This window comes from Falco cherrug, chromosome 5, assembly GCF_023634085.1.
Source record: "Falco cherrug isolate bFalChe1 chromosome 5, bFalChe1.pri, whole genome shotgun sequence".
Classification (NCBI taxonomy): Eukaryota; Metazoa; Chordata; class Aves; order Falconiformes; family Falconidae; genus Falco; species Falco cherrug.
Window position 1 is genome coordinate 57,166,798 of NC_073701.1, and position 19,370 is coordinate 57,186,167.

Sequence of the window (19,370 nt, forward strand, 5' to 3'; positions counted from 1 at the left end):
CAGTTTTGCCTCTTTCATTTTTCTTGATGAAGTTAAAAATACAGTCCTTTTATTTTTCCACTATGCAGTGGCATAACTTCATCAGGAGCAGGGCAGGCTTTTGCTCCACACAAGTGAGGAGCCTGAGTTTTCAAGCGTTCTTCCAGGCAGTGGGAGATGGTGGGCTGAATCTCCTCAGGCTGAGGAGGGAACTGAGCCCACAGCCCCCCTTCTAGCCACTTGAGTAGAAACCAAAACTGCTGGTGAGTCTCACAAGGATGTCATGGACCATAATCTGAAGGAGCAGCCAAAGGTAGCAGCGTTCAGGGCAGATCTGAAGTGGACAGACCCACCTCTGCTCTTCTGATAACATTGGTGTTTCCTCTAGGTGAGCCTGCACAGCTCGCTGCCATGTGCAGTAACTGGTTTGCATCCACTCCTGAGGATCCCAGTTCTCCTCATAAATGTTTTCCGCACAGGGTCACAGATCTCAAGCCAGTGACCAAGTGGCTTAAAGCATGTCACTGCAATGCCTCCTGTTTAGGTGCCCACATCCTCTGTTGGATCTTGCTCAGGACTTGTCTGAGCATTGTGTCTGCCCTTCTGCACTTTCAGCAAATCTGTGTGAGACCACTTTCAGGAGAAGACAAGAAGTTCAGTCAAACGCAGGGGAAGCATGGTCAAAGTTTTCTTTCATTTTTTTCATTAGAAAATTCTACGATGGCTGTTTCTTTACTCTCCAGGTTTTCCCACAAGTGCTGCATCTCAAATGTCTCTGGAGCAGCAGCAGTAACATTTTTTCCATCACTGAAGGTCCTTTGTTGTAAAGCTGTCCCAGAATCTGTTAAAGGTGGTGTAGTGTCAGCATTTGACACTGCACTGTGACTATGGAAGCTCGGTAAACTCCATCGCTGAAGGTTTCTCTCATCATCTGTCATGAAACCAGCTATGTTGCTGCTATGGGGTTCATGCTTGGGCTCCCCTATCACAGTAGGAAGTGACTGATGCACCTCAGAGCCTGGGAGGTACGTTGTAATTTCTGGGGGGAAAAACGGATAGTCCAGAAGAGTCCTATTTGCCTCAGCTAGGCTCCTTTGGAGCGTCTCTTCTGGCAAGCTTGCGGTGCGCTCTGTCGGCAGATCTGGTTTGCCCAGCACATCAGTTGCCTTCTCCTCAGCTTCAGAGATGACAACCTCAGGAACTGGCTTGTTTGTCTCGGAGGAGGTGTCACTGTCTCCGAACGGTGCCTCGCTCCTTGAGGTTTCATTTATGGGTCCTAGATCTCGGCTACTGTGAACTCTGTTGCTTCTGTCAATTCCATCATGTTTCTTCTTGAAGCTTGAGGTAGAGTGCCTCCCTCTCGTGTGCATTTCCTGCAGCCGTCTGATGTGCCCTTTCTCATCTGCTGGGAAGAACACCGAGTTCTCACTTGTCTGCCGACTGTAGCGCTGGTGAGCTGGGGAAGAAGGACCCTCATGGACGCTAAGAAATCTCTTGACTCTTCTCAGCACTGAATGTTGCCTTCGGTGTTTCTCCTCTTCCCAGGGCCACTCTTCCCCATAGAGAAATTCAGTATCAGCCAGCCTGCCAAATAAAGCCAGGTAGTAGGTGTCACTTACGTATAGGAACTGTGTGGCCTGCCTGCACATATATCCTGCTGTCTCAGCAGGAAGACATAGGAACCAAGGCCCTAGTGTGTCCCCAAGGAAGGGCATGAAAGGGGTGAGGGTGCCAGGAAATGCTGCCTTTGGACCAGCCAGATGACACAGACAGCTCTCCACATCCAGGTGTCTCTTCTCCTGAGGACTAGGCTGGGAGGGCATCCAGCCAGCCATCTGGCACCATTTTGTACCTGGGCTGCAGCCTCTGTGGCATCGCCACATGGTTAGGTTTGTGCTTAGGGTGAGGGAGAGAGAAGAAAGAAACCCTGGTTGGTGCTCCAGGTGCTTTTTCAGGAGAATGCTTTGGGCAAAAATAACACTGATAAAGCTACTGCTGGAAGCAGAGTGCGCTGGTTTCAAAAAATGTTGGAATTACTCAGATGACCAAATCTCACTTACTTTTGGGCATGACAGTGTGTCTGAAAGTCACTGAAAGCTGCACCTGGTACTCTTCTGCTTGCCCAGCCCTGGTGGTTCATGAGAACAACTATTGCTGCATCTGCCAGGCAATGCAGCATACATTTCTGACTTGCTGCACCCCAGAAGACAAGCTAAACTGGCCCAGTTACCTGTTCTAAGGGCAGGTATGGCAAAGGCAAGGAGCACGGGGAGGCAAGCCTAAGCTGGAGGGACAGAGGAACTTCAGCATTTGTGAGAATCATAGAATAGTTTGGGTTGGAAGGGACCTTTAAAGGTCACCTAGTCTCACCCTCTCCTGCAATGAGCAGGGACATCTTCAACTACATAAGGTTGCTCAGAGCCCCATCCAACCTGACCCTGAACATTTCCAGGGATGGGGCAACTACTGCCTCTCTGAGCCACATGTTCCAGATGTCAGCTTGCGGGGACTGGAGAAGACTTTGGATTTGGGCTCAAGTTTTATATATTTGCTTTGGACTTGGATGAATTTTTATACCTACTTTTGAAGTCTGCCTAAGAACTACCCGTTTTTTTTAGTGAGGTGAACAGAGAAACAGTTCAGAGGAGAAAATAGTTAATAAAAAAGTCAAAACATCAAAGTTGTTTGCATTTCACAGGGGCTAACATGGAACTATTTTTCATTCACTCCCCCTTCATTTTTTGTGTGAAGTCCTTCTTACTAAAAGTGGTTTGCAGGCTTCATAATGTTTCTTCTTCGCCACCTTTTCCCCCTAGCAATTGCAGTGAGATAAATTATATTCTGTGAGGTTTTCTTCTTTAATTTTTTACTTTTTTTCTTTACTTTTCTTTTGGCCATTTTATAGTTTTTCCAGAAGGAAATAATTTCTGAAAAGGCTGTGTGTGATAAAAGGAACTCATATAAACCATTGTTCTTTGTAGTAGAATACATGCAAAAATGGAAAAATAAGAGGAATAAAAATGAGAAAACACCAATTTCCAGGCCAAATTAAGTAAAAAATTAAGCACATTTTATTTTGATAAAGGCTGGAAAATTTTAGAAAAATTGAGAACTTCTTGAGGTTAAGTTTTAAAGTTAAAAAAATGGATGCTATAATGTTTTTTAAATGATTTTCAGATAAAAATGTCTACGTGCCTTGGTATTTGCTCAGGCATGGTGGTATTTAAACTTACTAACCTGTTCTATATTACAGCATGTCACGAGTGTTTAAATTCAACAGCTTCTAAGCTAACTGGCCTATCACTGATTTCTCGTATAGAACCTGACAACATGGGTCAATCCTACAGCCTCTATGTGTTTCTTTGTAACAATGGTTCTGGTGTTGATCTCTGCAAATAACTCCTCTTCATCCCTTCACTAAATCTGACCGTTCCAACTTCCATGGCTAGATTATTAGTGAATGAAAAGTCATACAATGTTTAAGATAATTTCTTGTTTAACTTGACAAAAATCTGGACTGATTTTAGCTATCAACATGAACAAGCAAATGAATAGCTGTTTTGCTGATTGGAGGATGTATGAAGAAGCTGCAATAAACAAAGAATTATTAAGAAAGTCAAGTCACTGTCTTCAGGCACTATCCTGTGCTCAGACACTATCAACAAACCCTCCCTGCAAACATACTCTATTTATTAATTACACAGTTTAAGCCACGGGTGCACAATGTGTATGAGCACATGGATCACCAGAGACATCACTCCAACATCAGCCTGTCCACTCCCTCCTAAGATCATTTCCCAATTCCATATTCCCCGCTCACAGTACCATCACAGCCCTCAGCCCTGTGCTGACTGTCCGTCAACATGGGCTGTAGGGGTGATGACCTTTCTGATAGCTTGAAAGACCCTTTTAGTGCCACTCACCCCATTTCAATAGTCGACCCAAGAAATGAAGGAATGCAGTAATCAGCCGCTGCTTTTGTGTACGGTGGCCGGGCAGAGGAATCATTCCAGTAAATATCTTTCTCCATCCTTGGTAGATTCATGTGCATCTCGTCCACTGCTAGAAGTGAGACCTTAAAATTTTGGTATACATCGTGTCACTTTCAGCATAGTACAGTTTATGAACTATTACTCCTACTCCTACTCCTACTCCTACTAATCTGCTTTGTACTCCCTGGGTCAACATTCCTTTCAGAAACCCTTTAAAGTAAGCTGTGTATGCTGGCCTGGGCATCACTCAGTATTCTAAAATATACCCTCTATACCCTCCTACACTCATGAAAGCATAAATTTTATTGTAACTTGAGCCTTCTGTGCTGCAAAGATATTGTGTCAGACTGAAGTCCTTTCCTCATGCATGATGTAGTTAAATAGACATGTGATCCTCCACACGCTATGGGAAACCTGTGTAGAGTATTAGTTGTGCTCCTTAACATGTCCAGAGGTCCAGAAGCTTTATGATAGGCTTCATCCACATTTTAAGACATTCAGAACCAAGTATGTGATCATCCTGCTCTAGGCCTTCCAATACATTCTATACGAAGGGCTCTGAGGCACCATAGCACGAGTAGCCTGAAGTGGTGTTAAGCCAGAGAGCATCTTCGGCAGCATGAAGGCCTTTGGCACTCCTCAGCATACCTGCATTGCTTGCTCTGCTTAATATGCTGGTTTGCTTGCTCTGCCTTTGCTCCCTCTAATACCTGGGCTCTGCTTTGCAGTCTCAATTGTCCCCGGCAGATGTGGGGTCTGACAGCAGCTCAACCCAGTGCTTGGCTCTACCTGCAAGGGGAGCAGTGGGTGCCATCGAACCTCTTCATGTCTTTGGGCCCCTTCAGGGCACGACAGACAGGGGTTGTTTGGGAATGGGGGTAACTGCAATAAATCTGTACCCTGCCCATCTCACAGCTCCTGCTGCTGAGGACATTGGCTTCTGTGCCAACCACAGATGCTGCCATGGGCAGCAGCATCACAACATGAATCATACAGCCCTGCTTATAGTTTAGGGCCCTGCTTGATCTTTTTGGTATCTTCACTGTCTTCATTTTTTTAAAATGTCAGATTCTTATACAATATGGTAATGTCTAGACAATCAGATTAGCAAAACGTGTTCTTATTTACGTGGGAATAGATGGCTTTGTGGATTTTGCAGGATTGACCTACATTACATGTTTTTCCAGGCATAACGTGAGCTTATAGTTTGAGGTCAGCTGTTTGCATGGTTAGTCAGGCATTGTAAATGCCAAATACCAAAATCAAGATGCATTAGATTGTAAAAGGAAAATTTGGGGATCACAGACATAGGTGCTCCTTCGGGGAAAAAATTTGTTTTGCTGACACTTGTTGCCCTTAATTTGCACCTCAATATAAGAAATAGGATTAAATGTAATGATAACCTATGGTACAGTAAAGCTGGAAGTAGGAATAACAACAGCAACCTGTAAATTTCTATCAATACACCAGTTAGTTTCAAAATCATCATCATCTTCTCCAAATGGATTAATAAGTTGTTCAGCGACCTGAAAGGAAAATGAGACAGTGAATAGAGGTTGGCATGCCATGTCAGGACTGCTGCCACAGAGAAAATAGGATCGGATTTTTCTCTGTCTCCCTGCCTGTCACTTGCAATCATCACTTGAGCTCCCGTATGATGGTTTTGCCAGCCTAGCGAAGGAACAGCTTGCTTTCCCCACAGAGTCATTCCTGCGTGCCTCGTTGGTGCTGTCAATCATGATTGTTGTTGCTGGCCTGCTGGGAATTGAGACATGTCTGGGCCACAGTAGTTATCACGTAAGATAGTCATTACCTTTCCTTACTGTTCTCTTTGGCTGATTTAAATGAATGATTTAGCAGCTAGAGGCTCTGTTATTGCATTACAGTCTACGATACTCCACCAGCCCAATGGGGTCAGTATTCCCAAGCCCTGCAGCTGGAGTCTGCCGGAGAGAGTACAGCTCATCACTCCAGCTCAGCCCTCAGCCTTTGCTGCTTTATCAGGGGTGATGCTGATGGCATTCCTCTGAAACTTTTCAGGAAAAGCAGCCCACCAAAAGACTTGACTTGAGTGGATGCTGTGCATCATGCTAGCCAAAGCCAGGAGACAGGACCTGAGTTTGTCTAATTCAGCCTGCCATTTGGGTTTCTGTACATGAAGTGATTAAAGCTGCAGGGGAAAAGCCCATCCTGTGGACGAGACAACCAGTGAGCTCAGGCTGTTTTGTGGTGAGGCGCCTTAGTCTGGGAACTGGGCTGGGAAAGGAAAGCTCTCTAGCTGCCCATGGTCTTATCCAGTCCTGCAGCCCCCCAGAGGAGTAAATAAATGGAAAACCAACCAGAGACTGTCCCCCTATCCCCATGATCACCGAAGTACATTGTGGGGAGAAAACTCATAGCTGCTGGGGGAGAAAAAAAAAAAAAGATGAAATAGGAAAACTTAAAACCCCCAGATTTTTAGGAAATTCAGACTGCTTCTCTATTTCTCAGTTCCTTGGTATGTTGAGGTTAAATATTCTCTCCTTCTTTTTGTCTTTTAAGCCCCAGTTTTGAAGCTGATCACATTCTTACTGGCCCTTCCAAGCCTTCCTGGTGGTCACCAGGGCCATGAGCAGGAGCAGTGGCCAGGTCCTTGGTTTAACGTGGATATGGGTAAAGCAACAGTATGATTAAACAGCCCTGGTCATGAACTTTGCTATGGACAGCTATGATCTAAATAGCTTATAATAGTAAGGCTGTCACTCCACCGCTATTTATTCTTCTGCACCTCTAGGCTGTACCAGTGGGTAGGCACTTGCTGACTTTCCTAGGCCACCACTTCCCAGGCCAGTGGTGGAAGAGAGCAAATGAACTGCTGAGCAGACTAACACAACAAAACCACCTGTAAGGCAGGAGAAATGGAAAGGAAACAAGGGGACACCTCTACTCACACTCATTGGCCTGGCTCGTGGCATTAAATTTTGGGTATAGCTATGGAAGTGCTGCAATAGGAATGAGCCAGAATGCAGACTGTGGCTTTCCAGGGAAGACCCTGGATCAGCTTAGTGTAAACCGGGGAACACCACCCAAAAATCCACTGCAAAACCTGTCACATGAACTAAAAAAAGTGAGGAGGGCTGGGACAGAGGGAACAGCAGTGGTGGCCTTTTGCTTGGCTGACTGGGTCCTGGCATGTGAGATGTGACTTTAGTCTCCAGAAGGGAATGTAGTGCTGTACAACTAAGCCCTGTCTTTGGATGGTCTATCTACCCCTGTAACGAAAATGGACGTTTAGAAGTGCCCCACGTGATGGGAAACTTTGCCCCTGTATTGCAGGTATAACAAGCCAGGCCTGAGGCCAAGGAATGAGCTCAGTTTAGCCATCATTTCTGAGAAATCGCCAAGTTACTGGAAGTCAATAGCTCAGGGCCCTTTCTACAGCCTGGCAGCCAAAGCCCAACATACTCAGCAGGAAGCTGGCTGTAACCTTCAAGACAGAAATATCCTGACTTGGGGACACTGCAGGTTTGGGCAAACCTCCGGTCTGAGGGAGCACTGCCAACATTAAATTTGTTTTTTAAACCTGCTTCTACTCCCTTTCATTTCCTTATGCAGAAGATTTTTCAGTTACAATGGCATCTTGTACCTGCTGTAGCCAGGAGCTGGCTGGAAGCCCTGAGCCTAACTGGAAAAGATGCTACTGACAGCCTTGGGTGCCGATGAAGGGGAAGCCATTCCCTCCTCAGGAGCACCAGCAGGGCAGTCAAGAGGAACAGTTTACAGTTTTGTAACCCACTAGTAAAACCCTGGAAGACATTGCCTAGAGATGAAGTCTCACATTTCTGCAGGAACAACGTGTTCCCCTTGCCACATCAGCCTCTTTTCCTTTCTCTCCCACTTCTGTCCAGGCTGGTCCCCATGTGGCAAATCTCCCTGTCCCCTGCGATTTCCTAGGACGCAGGACTAGAGGAGCTTGCCCTGATCAGGCACTTTACTTTGCCTCAGCAATCCGCCAGCTTGGTGTGCTGCCTTCTCTACTCTGCCCTTTGAAGCTGGCTGTGGGAAAGGGGCTCTAAAACTGTCCAATTTTGTGCAATTTATATTCCAACAGAAAAGTTAGCTCTAAGTTTCCAGTCATGATTAATAATCCCAAAAGGAAATCTTAATGCACATAGACCCTAATTTACCAATTTGCTTTTTATTTGAAACTTTTTTCCAGTTAGTCTACCTTGATACTTACTGCAGAGGAGAGAACTGCCATGAGGTATGTGGCTTAATTACTCAACTACTAGATCGATGGTGATGTGTTAACTGAACAGGCATCAATGGGCTGGTGGGTAGCATCCAATTCCTTCTATAACTCTTCTTTTTAATGAACGTTTTTATGCAGTGGGGTTGTGGCCAATATTAGCTGTCACTGTTTGATAGCCCTCTGGAACTGGACACCCTTAATTGGCTGCATCTGATTAAGTTAACAGCAGATACTAAAGGCTGTCTTTGATCATAAGAAGAAAGTATGATCAATCCCTTTCAGCCCATGCCAGGTCTGCAGCAATATTTTCCCATCATACAGCAGAGTGGGAGAAAGGTTATTTTTTTAATCTTTCATTTGTCATTTTATAGTTCAAGTCCTGAGACCAAATTTTGCTGGAGTAATTCTCCCTTGGGGAGTTGTTCTGGTTCTACCAAAATGGACTTTTTCAGCTTCCTGACCATTTCTTACTATAAAATCTGTCAGGTGGAATTAAAAATGTATTGTATGATGTTTCTTTATGATCACAGGACACACTGGGCTGAGTTCAACTTTGGTGTAACTCCATTAATCTTCAGTGATTTTACATTATGCCACAAAACTGACACCTTGGTTTCAGCTCTGACATCTTTACCATCCTGCCCAGGGAGGGTTCCCCCATGACCTGTGCAGAAAGCTAGTTTACCTTGAGCCATCCTGCGTAGAAGAAGAACTGTAACAGTGTGAAGATTGGAACATAAAGATCCAAGTCATGTCCCTGATACCCTTGATCAGTATCCAAAAATTGGCGCCCTATCAGGCAGGCAAAGAAAAAAGTATAGACTGCAAGAGTAACAACCTGCAAAGGACAAAACTTCATTTAAATTGTGCAATAATACAATCTTATGCATAATAAATATGTATTTGCCATATAATTTACAAATCTGTAGAGAGGCCACAGGAATAATTATGGCCAGGAACAACACCCAGGAAACATAAAAACATTTCAGTGCTACTCTCCCCTCTCCCAGGTTATGAGCCTTCTAAAAATCTACACATTAAGTATGACTTAAATGGTTAACCAAGCCTCTAGGATCCTGTGGGAGTCAACAAGTGCTCAACAGCTCGGACGCTCTGGTCAAGTCTATGGATGCTTTGCATCAAACTCCCTTTTTGTGGAAACTGTGTTTTGAACTTTGTGAAGGATAATAGCTCAGTACCTGGGTATAGACCAGTGGAATTCCAACCCAGTCATAACCAAACAAAAGACTGCACCAAGACCGGTACTTATTCATCTCCTAAAAGGGGAAAAAAAAAGAAAAAGAAAAAAAAAAGAAGGAAAACCAAACCACAACATACTAGAATTGCATGGGGTTCAATTCTAAATTTCAAATACTTTGTTACAGTTCATTTTTGCACATATAAAAAGACAGGAGGGTATGAAAGTGTACTATATAGATTGATACCAGAACGATATCCAGCACCCCACTGTCACATTTGAATATTCACTTCATTTATGGAGTTGGAATGCTTAGTGTATTTAGTATATTACATACTTCTTCACAAATTATCCTTTGTTTCTATCTTATCCACAGCCTAGTGATACATGAAAGAGAATGTGCTATATCATAAAAAGGATGTCTGACCACTTAATGAAATATTCAGGGAGACTATCTGCATTGAAAATGATATTAAAATCTTCAAAATGTCAGATTATTTCATATTTTTTTTACCTGCAGCAACAGAACAAGTATGAATTTAAAGTGGTGTTACAATGATTTTTTCTCATCAATTTGTTGCTTCAGTTAATACCTTCTTAGTCATATAAATACAATCCCAGCAAACTGCTGCTGTGTGCTTGAGCGTACATCAGTACACAAAGGAAAGGGGGATAAATCCTGAGTATGATCATTTAGATGACACTGGAGAGCTGTGCACGCTAAATCAAATTATGTAAGTGAAAAGCTACCACATAGCAATTTCAGGTTAGTTTTTTACTTTTTCTACTTACGTTCATCAGTGTCTGCAGATCTACGCTGTCTCGGATTCTTCCCTCTTTTCGTGCCTTTGATGCCAAATTCCCAAACCAGACAAATGGGACCCAGTATTTCAGGTGTGGAGACTTAAGGTCATCAAAAATTTTTCTTTCATATCTTGTCATAAAACCTGTTTACCATGCCCCCCCCCCCCAAAAAAAAAAAAAAAAGACTTCATTTATTCTGTGCTTCCACTGTTTTGATATTACAAATTTTGAATATGTTTGAATCTGTTTATGTAATATTTGCACAGAACTATGCTAAACACTAATTACAATTTTAACTAGTAGCTTCCTCTTTTTTATGCTTTTTTGCTAGGATAGATCTTGCTTGAAACAATTTATTTTTGCACTAACCAGCTACACAAAATCTTTCATGGTCAATATATGCAATAAATTGCTATTACTGTGTTCTCATATCTGACCACTGACATATTGTAGGTACACATAATGTTAAGAATTGTACAGATTACTCTCTAGTTCCATATTCTACTTTCAGAAAATAATGAACTGGATAGATCAGTCAAGAAACTATGACTTTTCAGCAACGATGACTTTTGGCAACATGTCGACATATGTTGTAAAGGCAGTTATTTGACCTCCAGATTCTGATAATTTTTTGGTAAATCTGCAAAGCAGTGAGCAAGCAACAGAGGATACAAGTGCATGCATGAAACTGAGCTCAACAGAGAGCGTGCCTTCTGCCAGCAAAACACTTCCCTGCCAGATTGCGTTTCATGTTTTCTTTGGGGTTATGAAGGCGTGCAAAGAGATGGAAAGGGAATCATGCACAGAATTCCTGCTGCTAGCGAGCCACGGGGCCAGGTGACACACTGTGGGGCTGCAGGCTGAAGCTGCTCTCTGCCTGGCAGTTTGCCTTGCTGGGGTGCTGGGAAGGTATTACATTTCCCGCAGAGTTCCCCTGGCCTTGCAAAGCCCTGCTTCCCGCTGCCGCACGCAAGTCCAAGGTCAGATAGCAGGGGAGCCAGGGCTGTGTGTGACAAAACCTGCAGCAGAGCAGTCTGCTGCCTGTGCCTGGCACGGGAGCAGCTGGTTTTTGCAGCAACACCCTTACCCTCTTGGGTAAGAAAGCCCTGCTCTGCTGTCCTCCTTCCACCCAGCCTTTGAGAAAAACAACCTCGAAAATTCATTAGAGGAACTTCATATTTTCCTTTGTTCAAATCCTGGATTTTCTGGGATTAAAGCAATCCTCAGGTTTGGAGGATCTTAGGTTTTGCTCAGGAGTGTGTCACCTGCCAGGGTGGGTACAAGCATTCTTTTGTTGTGTTGACATTAGCTCCACGGCAGCCCCAAAATAATTACAAGTTTGAGAACTGAAAATTCAATAAGGGAATTGAGACTAGACAGGATTTTTTTCTAGTCTCCAGCTAGTAACTAAGAATTGGCCCATTGTTGCTAACATTGCTAAAGGTAAGTAGGCCAGCAAAAAATAAATAAATAAATACATGTAAACTCAGTTGTGTTTTGTATAAAAAATGTGAATAAGGTAAAAGGAGATTTGTTACACGTGGTAACCCTCTCAAATATTCTGTTGTTGAGGAAAATGCCACTGCCGTACAGTTGCAACAAATCAACGTGGGAGGTTGAATGAATGAATGCATGAAATGCTGCAACTACTGAGAAGGAACACAAGGAGAGGACAGAAAATTATGTGGAAGAGAAGAAGTTCAGCAGGAAGACACAGTACTCCTGCAGCATTCTGGAATTTGAGAACAGACAATCAGAGCTTATAAAAGGTCCCTGGGCAGTTTAGAGCCAGCTCTCATAATCAACTGCACAGAAATACTCAGGCAACCAGACAAACTGACCTGCTAGTCATGACTCATGACTTCTAAAAGTTAGTCTTTCAGGCTGCCTTTTATTTTTGGCTGGCCAGCCTGCTCATTACAGGACAGGAAAAGATGTTTCTGTCAGGCTGACGGACAGAATATCAGAAAATTGACAGTCTGGAGTAAACACTGCATGCAAGTCACTTGGGAGGCTCTGGGAAGTCATTACCTGGAAGGGCACAGCCCTGAGGGGGTCACAAAGAACAGCAAAGCTCCAAGGATCAGTTCAGCTCTCCACTGAAACTGGTTACCTTTTTGTGCAGAAAAGCTCAACAAAGCCTTGTTCATTTAACAATAACATTTGATTTGACATTATTTTAAAAGTTATTTGTGTTTATATTAATTAAATATTCTCTTTGATGATTATTAATAATGCGTAATATCCTTATCACATTAAATATTAATTCTGGATTGCTCTTACTGCTGGGAAGGTTATGGCAAGGCAAACAACATGCAGTTCAGAACAGCCTGCTGTTATTGCTGCAGTAAAGAAACACTTTATATTCCATCAAATACAGGGGAAGATATCAAACCTTAGTTATTAAAATTAAATTGTTTCTAAATATAGCCATACTATCTTTATTCAAGAGTATTCAAAGAATTGACTGGAGAAGTCTATGAACAAAATAGCTGGTTTTGACAAGCACTGGAAGACGGGAGCAGCTCCAGAAAATGGGTAATATTTGGCAAACACTCTGCCAAGATCTTGAAAAGGATGATCTAAGGAAGGACAGGGCACTGAATCCTTGCAGAAGCATGAGAAGCTTGACATGGGGTGCAATCAATAAAGAACCAAAGGATTCAAAGTGAAGAGTGCCAGCCAGAGTGACCTTATGGGAAAATTATTGATGAGAACACAGGCCTGGCTAGAAGAAATCACTGGTTTTGTCCCTCCCGTGATTTGCAGAGTTTTCAGTTCTCCTGTCAAAACTGAATGTTTTGACACAGGACTGGCTCAGGGTACCCTCAGTAAGTACTCTGGAGACCAGTAGTTAGAGAAGAAGGAACTGAACAGCTGTCATCTTCCACATCTCCAGGTACACTAACAATGATCAAGTAGATAAAAGTTTCACTTTCTGCTTCTGTGTTATGTGGGAAAGAGTTAATTTAGGTACTTCCTTCCAGCAGAGGGTTTGGGACTGCAGACTTCAGCCATGTAGGTATTCACGTTGCGCTGAGCTCACACCTCATGTTTCTCTTCAGCATTTCCTATCAGCTGTTTTGGGCGGTTCTCTGCCCAGCTGCTGACTCATTACTCATGTTTAAGACTCATGTTCTTGAGCATCCAACTTCCCTATTGCACCTTGCAGCCAACCGGATTGATATGCTCAGGACTGCCGCTAGGCATTTGACACTTACAGCATACGTGCTGCAGCACTCAACATCGTAACGTCATGAATCTACATGCATCTACTGCCTAGAGCTTCATAAAAAATGCTAAAAAAATGAAAGAGTTAAGAGGAAGATCCAGCACTGAAGACTGTGTCTTGGAAGGAGACACTATAGATGGTGAAGTTCGTAAGTTTGTTCAAGCCTTTATGCACTCTGCTAACAGGCAACTATTGAGAGAAAAAAAGGTGTTCTCATCTAATTAGAAAAAGAACAACCCAAATCTATTACAAAATCCAGTGGCTAGAAGATGACTCTATGCAAGTTCAGACTGAGAATAAATTTTCACTTTTCAGCAGTGAGGTCCCCACAGTGAATGTCAGTTCATCTAGGATGAAGTGTGGTCTCCAGTAGACCCAGCTGAATTTTAAATCAGGGCTGGTTATATTCCTAGAAGGTATTATAGCTCAGTCAGAAATTGCAACAGGATAAAGGGTGTTGTTAGTTAGCTTTTATGCCTTGTGTTATGGATGAGTCAGACTAGATTGTTATGATACTGTTCTCCGATTTTAGATCTGTAAATTTAAGCAGTTCATTTGCTGAAAAGTAAAATGTGTAGCAATGGTTATGGTGTGGCAGTTCTCCGTTTGATAGTGAAATGCAAAATCAGCACAAGTTGTTTCTATGATGACTGTGCTGTAAGTATCAGATTCTGCTGCTCATGTTCATATTAAATGCTGCTCCCCCATGCAGTCTGATATGTAATGCCATAGGGAGACAGGGAGGGTTTAATTGCAGAGTACTGTCTAAATCACTGGATGTTAATAGGAGCAAAATATATCCTCAAGTGCTCAGTACTGCATCAACAAAAATTCTGTGGCTCAATATGCATTAAAACCTACAGAATATGTACTGAAACCACAGAGCTGCCTACACTGTCAATGCTTAGTTTATAGTAGAATATTTTCCACTGTTTAAAAAACCAAAACAACCAAAAGTTGTTTTCCAGTCTACAATTTTTGTAGAATGCGGTGACATTTTGTTTCTTTTAGAACAGATTGTCTTTAGCAATAGGGAGGCAGAGCTGGATTAGCCTGCTGGAAATGTTGTAATTTTCCAGTGTGTACTAGAAGCAGATTGCTGGGGAGAATGACAGAAGCTTCCTTGACCTCTCACAGACTCAGGTAAACAGTTTTGTTGAACAGCACAAGGAAGAGAACTTCAAAATCTAACTGAATCCAACATAAATGATTTTTTTCAGTAAGATGAGAGCATTCTGCCGGGATTTTTTTTTAAATATCCAAAGCTTCTCACACGTATTTGAAATGTGTATGTGTATATTTTAACTTGCTACAACTTTGCTTACTAATCTCTGCCAAAGGAATAATTTTAAGAAATGCAAGACATTCAGTAAAAAATGTATGATATCTCCTATTTGGAACAGATCCCCGTGTCTCTGCACTGGTGTGCTACCCCTGACGCTGACCACGCCAGTCAGAAGGCACCGCATCAGACCTTGCCTTTAAATACTCAGCCAGCACCCAGTCCTTCATAGACAAGCAAAGTCTTACATGATTGAACTCTCTTCCCCATCACCACACCTCACTGTTATCAAAACAAACAGAAAATGAAGACATGCTTAATACATAGTATATTTATCCCTGAAAAACTGTGAGGTTGTAAATTTCAAAAAAAACCCTTTGGGGCTGGGTTTTTTTAAGTACATCACAACACTTAAAATGTGCAATCTTCTTAAAATAAAATGACATAAAGCTGAACTTGTGAAGTGCCTGCAGAGATCAGTCTGTGATACATGCAACGTCATATCCTAGACATCAAGGAAATGCCACATAAGAAGCCACCGTTCCTACTGCATTGCAATTACATTATTTTTCACACTTTGGAGAACATTGTACCTGCTCCATATGCCTGTGTGTTTGGGGCAGGCCTGCATCCTCCATGATGTCTGAAAGTAGATTGACTTAAGAGTCTCAAACTCATTTGGTTTCTATAGTGTTGCTAGATGAAGACTTTAAGAGTATTAAAGATGCACATTTAAGGGCACATCATATAAGCCACTGACAAAAACGTGACAGCTTTTACATGGGTTAGTATGAGGCACATGAGGCCAAAAAGGTAAGAAAAAATGAGTCTGGGTCCTTCTGTCCCTGTGCCCCCACCTCTGAGGAAAGGAAAGAGAAGGATGATTCCAGTACCTGCTCCTACCACATGGTCCATGGTGGGGAATCTTTTGTACACGGCTGTGCTCACAGAGCGAAAGATCAGCAGGGATGTTAAATTCACATAACGCATGAGAGTCCTCCTTAACAAGCGCCCATATTCATCTCTGCCCTGCACACAGCTGGAGATGAGGAACATCAGACGATCTGGCCACGGCAAGTTCACAAACTGGTTCCACCAGCGATTCACCACCAAAGTAACGTAGAAACCTAGGGATCAGAAGGAAAAAAGTCCAGTGCCTATCAGGATTTCTGTTTAGGTTACTGTAATTTACTTTGTGGAGTGTTATTCGTATCACTAAGCTGCTACATTTCCCAGAATAAATGCAGTAAGTCACGTCAAAACCCAGGATCCAATCAATGCTAATGATTTAATAGACACTGCAACCTAATGGCCCATTCCAGGTGAGTATCTTGTACCCATGAACTTCCAGATTTCCTCTTCTGTAGTAAACCTTGAGTGGATTTACTGCTTTGAATTACTGCTTTGAAGGATGAGGCACAATTTATCAGTGTTAGTGGGCATTATACCTATATCTAGATCTATATATCTACACATACACACACATTTTACTATTTTCTTGGTATATTAAGAACATGAGCATAAATGTTGATGTGACAAAATCAACTTGAATTTAAGGAGACCTGCTGGAAGCCAATGATTTTATCATCATCCTCTAGCTTCCCATATGCCCCTCAGCTCTGAAATGCTTTCATGCACGGACATTCACAAGATGTCTGAACAGAGACAGCGTTGGAGAGTAATTTCACATGTAACCGGTACTTACCAAGCACAAAAGTTACCGGGATTTGTTCAGCATATTTGTCACAGTAAATTGATAATTTTTCAAAGAATCGTTTTTGGCTACCTGTAAGAAAAAATCTGCAGCAAAAATAAAATGTATCTGTCCTTTCACAATATTCTGGCACTAGATACAAAGTGCAAATATGTATAAATAATCAGGTATGTGCAATTGGGAGCAACCTTGGCTAATGTCTTCAAGTGAATTCTTAAAGGTGAAATGCTGAACACATTTGGCATGTAATAAAGAAGCTGGAGGAGAAGACAATATTATTGCCTGGTCTTTGCAGTTTTCTCATGATAATTTGCAATTTTCTTATGATTTGACTACCACTACTAATTAGGATCAATACACCTGGAGAATTAGTTTGCTGTCTCATACAGACCAATGATAATAGTAAGCTGTAAGTCTGCAAGTAGAGCTTGCTCTCCTTTTTCAGGGGGCTAGTTAATAGAAATGCTCAGGTCTGCTTGAATTGCAAAAGGTTACCAATCTCAAATTGCACTTATCTGAAAATGTTACATTGTTGCAGCAGTTTTTTTGCTCTTACTCCTACAAAATTTTTCTTTTCCAAAAGCAGAACAACTGTATTTATTTTGCAGTGAGGAAAATATTCATCAGATGATAGAAAATGAGTGGAGCATGGCAGCTTCTGTCCATGGAAAAAGATATCTAATGAAATAAAACAATATCAAATATAAACAATTTTTTATTTGTATAGATGATTATTACAGTTATTCTTTGATTTAATATAATAGGAACACATGACATATATTTGGTGGGTTTTGCTTACAACTGTGCGATAAAACCTGGAGTGCATATAGAAAGCTTTCCATAGTGTATTTACCTTGGTCTTTAATTGCCTAACATTTCAGTAAAGCTAGATTAATTTAAATAAATGTAAGACTCTGGTGTTACTTTACATATTAATGCTGTAATTTGTTTTCCAAGTTTACAGGTATAGGTTACTGAACATTTTTGAAAATTAGTAATTATTCACAGACAAACTGAAGCTCATTTTCTCCTTGCTTTACATAAAAAGCAAGCACTGAGTTCTAATTACAGATCAAGAGCTGAATCATTATTTTGATACTTCTGTGTAGTGTACTTCATCAATTAGAAGTGTCACTGTACTAATTGATATATTGCATCTGTCATACAGGTGTTTAGTTCACACCTTGGTGGAAGAAGCAACTCTCCTAACGTGACCCTCCCAGGTGCTGGGTGAGACACAGCTAATAACCACGTCTGGTTTCCGTGCAGTTTTGCTTGGCCCTTGTAGGCTTAAAAATAAAGTTTGCATGCTGTTCTAGCTCTAAGCAAAACTTTGCTTTTCCTGACTATGTAACCTGGCTCTCACATTATTACTCTTCAGGGTTATTAAAGAAATTACCACTGAGCAACTGAAGACACAGTTCTGCAAGTAGGATGAAAGGTCTATACTTATTATTTAAAGCAGAGGCATGCTCGCTGCTGCCAACTCAACATCAGAACGATAAAAGCTGTGCAACATAGGCTAGCTATGGGTGTTTACTCAGCCCAGCTTCAGTAGGATGGCTGCTCAATGCTGGGCTGAAAGTAGAATCACTTGAATATGATAGACAGTATTTTATTTATATCTTACATGCTTTCTCTGGAACATCGAAGTAAACATGGAAAGGAAAGCACATTAGAAAAGGTCCAAGGAAAAGACAATAACTATGTAGTAACCTCCCCCCGTTGTTCATCAGCCTAACACTATGAAGTGGGAAACTTCAGTATAAGATTTAATGAGAGGTGCATTGGAAAGAGTGTACCTGTATAATACACTTATCGCTGTGTAAAGAGTAGCAAAAACAATAAATTCTCTGTACAGCAATTTGTAGATACTGCCTTTCCACTTTAGGAGTAATCTGTGAAATCCAAAGAAAGTGGCATTTGCTACTTTGCTGGAATAAGTGACTGTCATCGTCTTGGCAGGCTGTGCCTAGAAACAGTAAAAGAGAAGCAGGAAACCAACATTTTAGACAGTGTATCCTAACCTGAATGCACCCTTGCATAGACAGATACATAACTATACATGCACATATACACATATAATAGTATATGTATAGATAAATACATCCTGTTTGTATTTATATACATGGAAAGAGAGAGAAGAACAAAAATCTTGCCATTACAAGCCCCGTTGATGATGAGAGGCTGTATTGGAGCTTTACCTCAAAGACCACCCAAAAGCAACAGCTTGCAGCAAATGTGGCCACCTGCCTTGGTGGCAGCAGCAGGGACATGTTACATCTCTGAAGCCTCTGCTTACTCTCAGTTTGCTCCAGTCTAGTGTGAGCAAAGAAAAGGAAGTACATTTCCTTGAATATTTTTTTCAAAATTTTTCAGCTTTTCAGCAAGAGAAGCAAAGCTAAAGTCCACAAATGCACCTTCCTCCCCTGACAGTATTTTTAGCTGGCTTTAGTAATTATACTTATTTAAAACCAAATGAAATTTGGAGACTGCCTCTTTTATTAACAGTTACAACAGCAGCTGAGATCAGCTGGGGAACCCTGTTATTTCTTGTCTTGGCAGCTAGACACACTCGTCAATACCCATGCATTGCATGGCCATGCAAAAAAGCCATAGGGTTGTTCAGGTAGGCAGTGTGCAACACGACGTCATTAAAGCAGTACCAAAAGTATACAGGTAAGTATTTTACACTGAGTTTGTTATTTGCTTACCCAGAGTAGGGAGATGCTCCAGGAACTTTTATGTGCTTACAAAAAAAACCCTGACTCCAAGTGTGGATTGAAGCAGTTTTGTACAGCATGGAAGAATGGGAGTAACTAAGATAGGCACAAAACCTGAAGGTAGTTATTCTGTGTCATAAATATGTTTCTTGTCTATATTTTCTTGATACCACTGTAGATCATTTACTCTCAGAAAAAAATCTGAATGCTAATAT

At 41.8% G+C, this 19,370-nt stretch overlaps 1 protein-coding gene across 1 annotated transcript; it reads right to left on the reverse strand.

Moving 5' to 3' along the window:
* Positions 1–633: 633 nt before the first annotated feature.
* Positions 634–18,386, reverse strand: BEST3 (bestrophin 3). Its single transcript, XM_005431879.3, has 9 exons — positions 18,235–18,386; positions 16,424–16,518; positions 15,612–15,845; positions 10,193–10,347; positions 9,402–9,479; positions 8,888–9,040; positions 5,417–5,497; positions 3,903–4,054; positions 634–1,563 (listed from the first exon to the last, which is right to left on the reverse strand). Exons 1-9 carry the CDS (start codon positions 18,384–18,386, stop codon positions 660–662), a joined length of 2,004 nt encoding a protein of 667 aa, XP_005431936.1. The 3' UTR covers positions 634–659.
* Between the last annotated feature and the right edge of the window lie 984 nt (positions 18,387–19,370).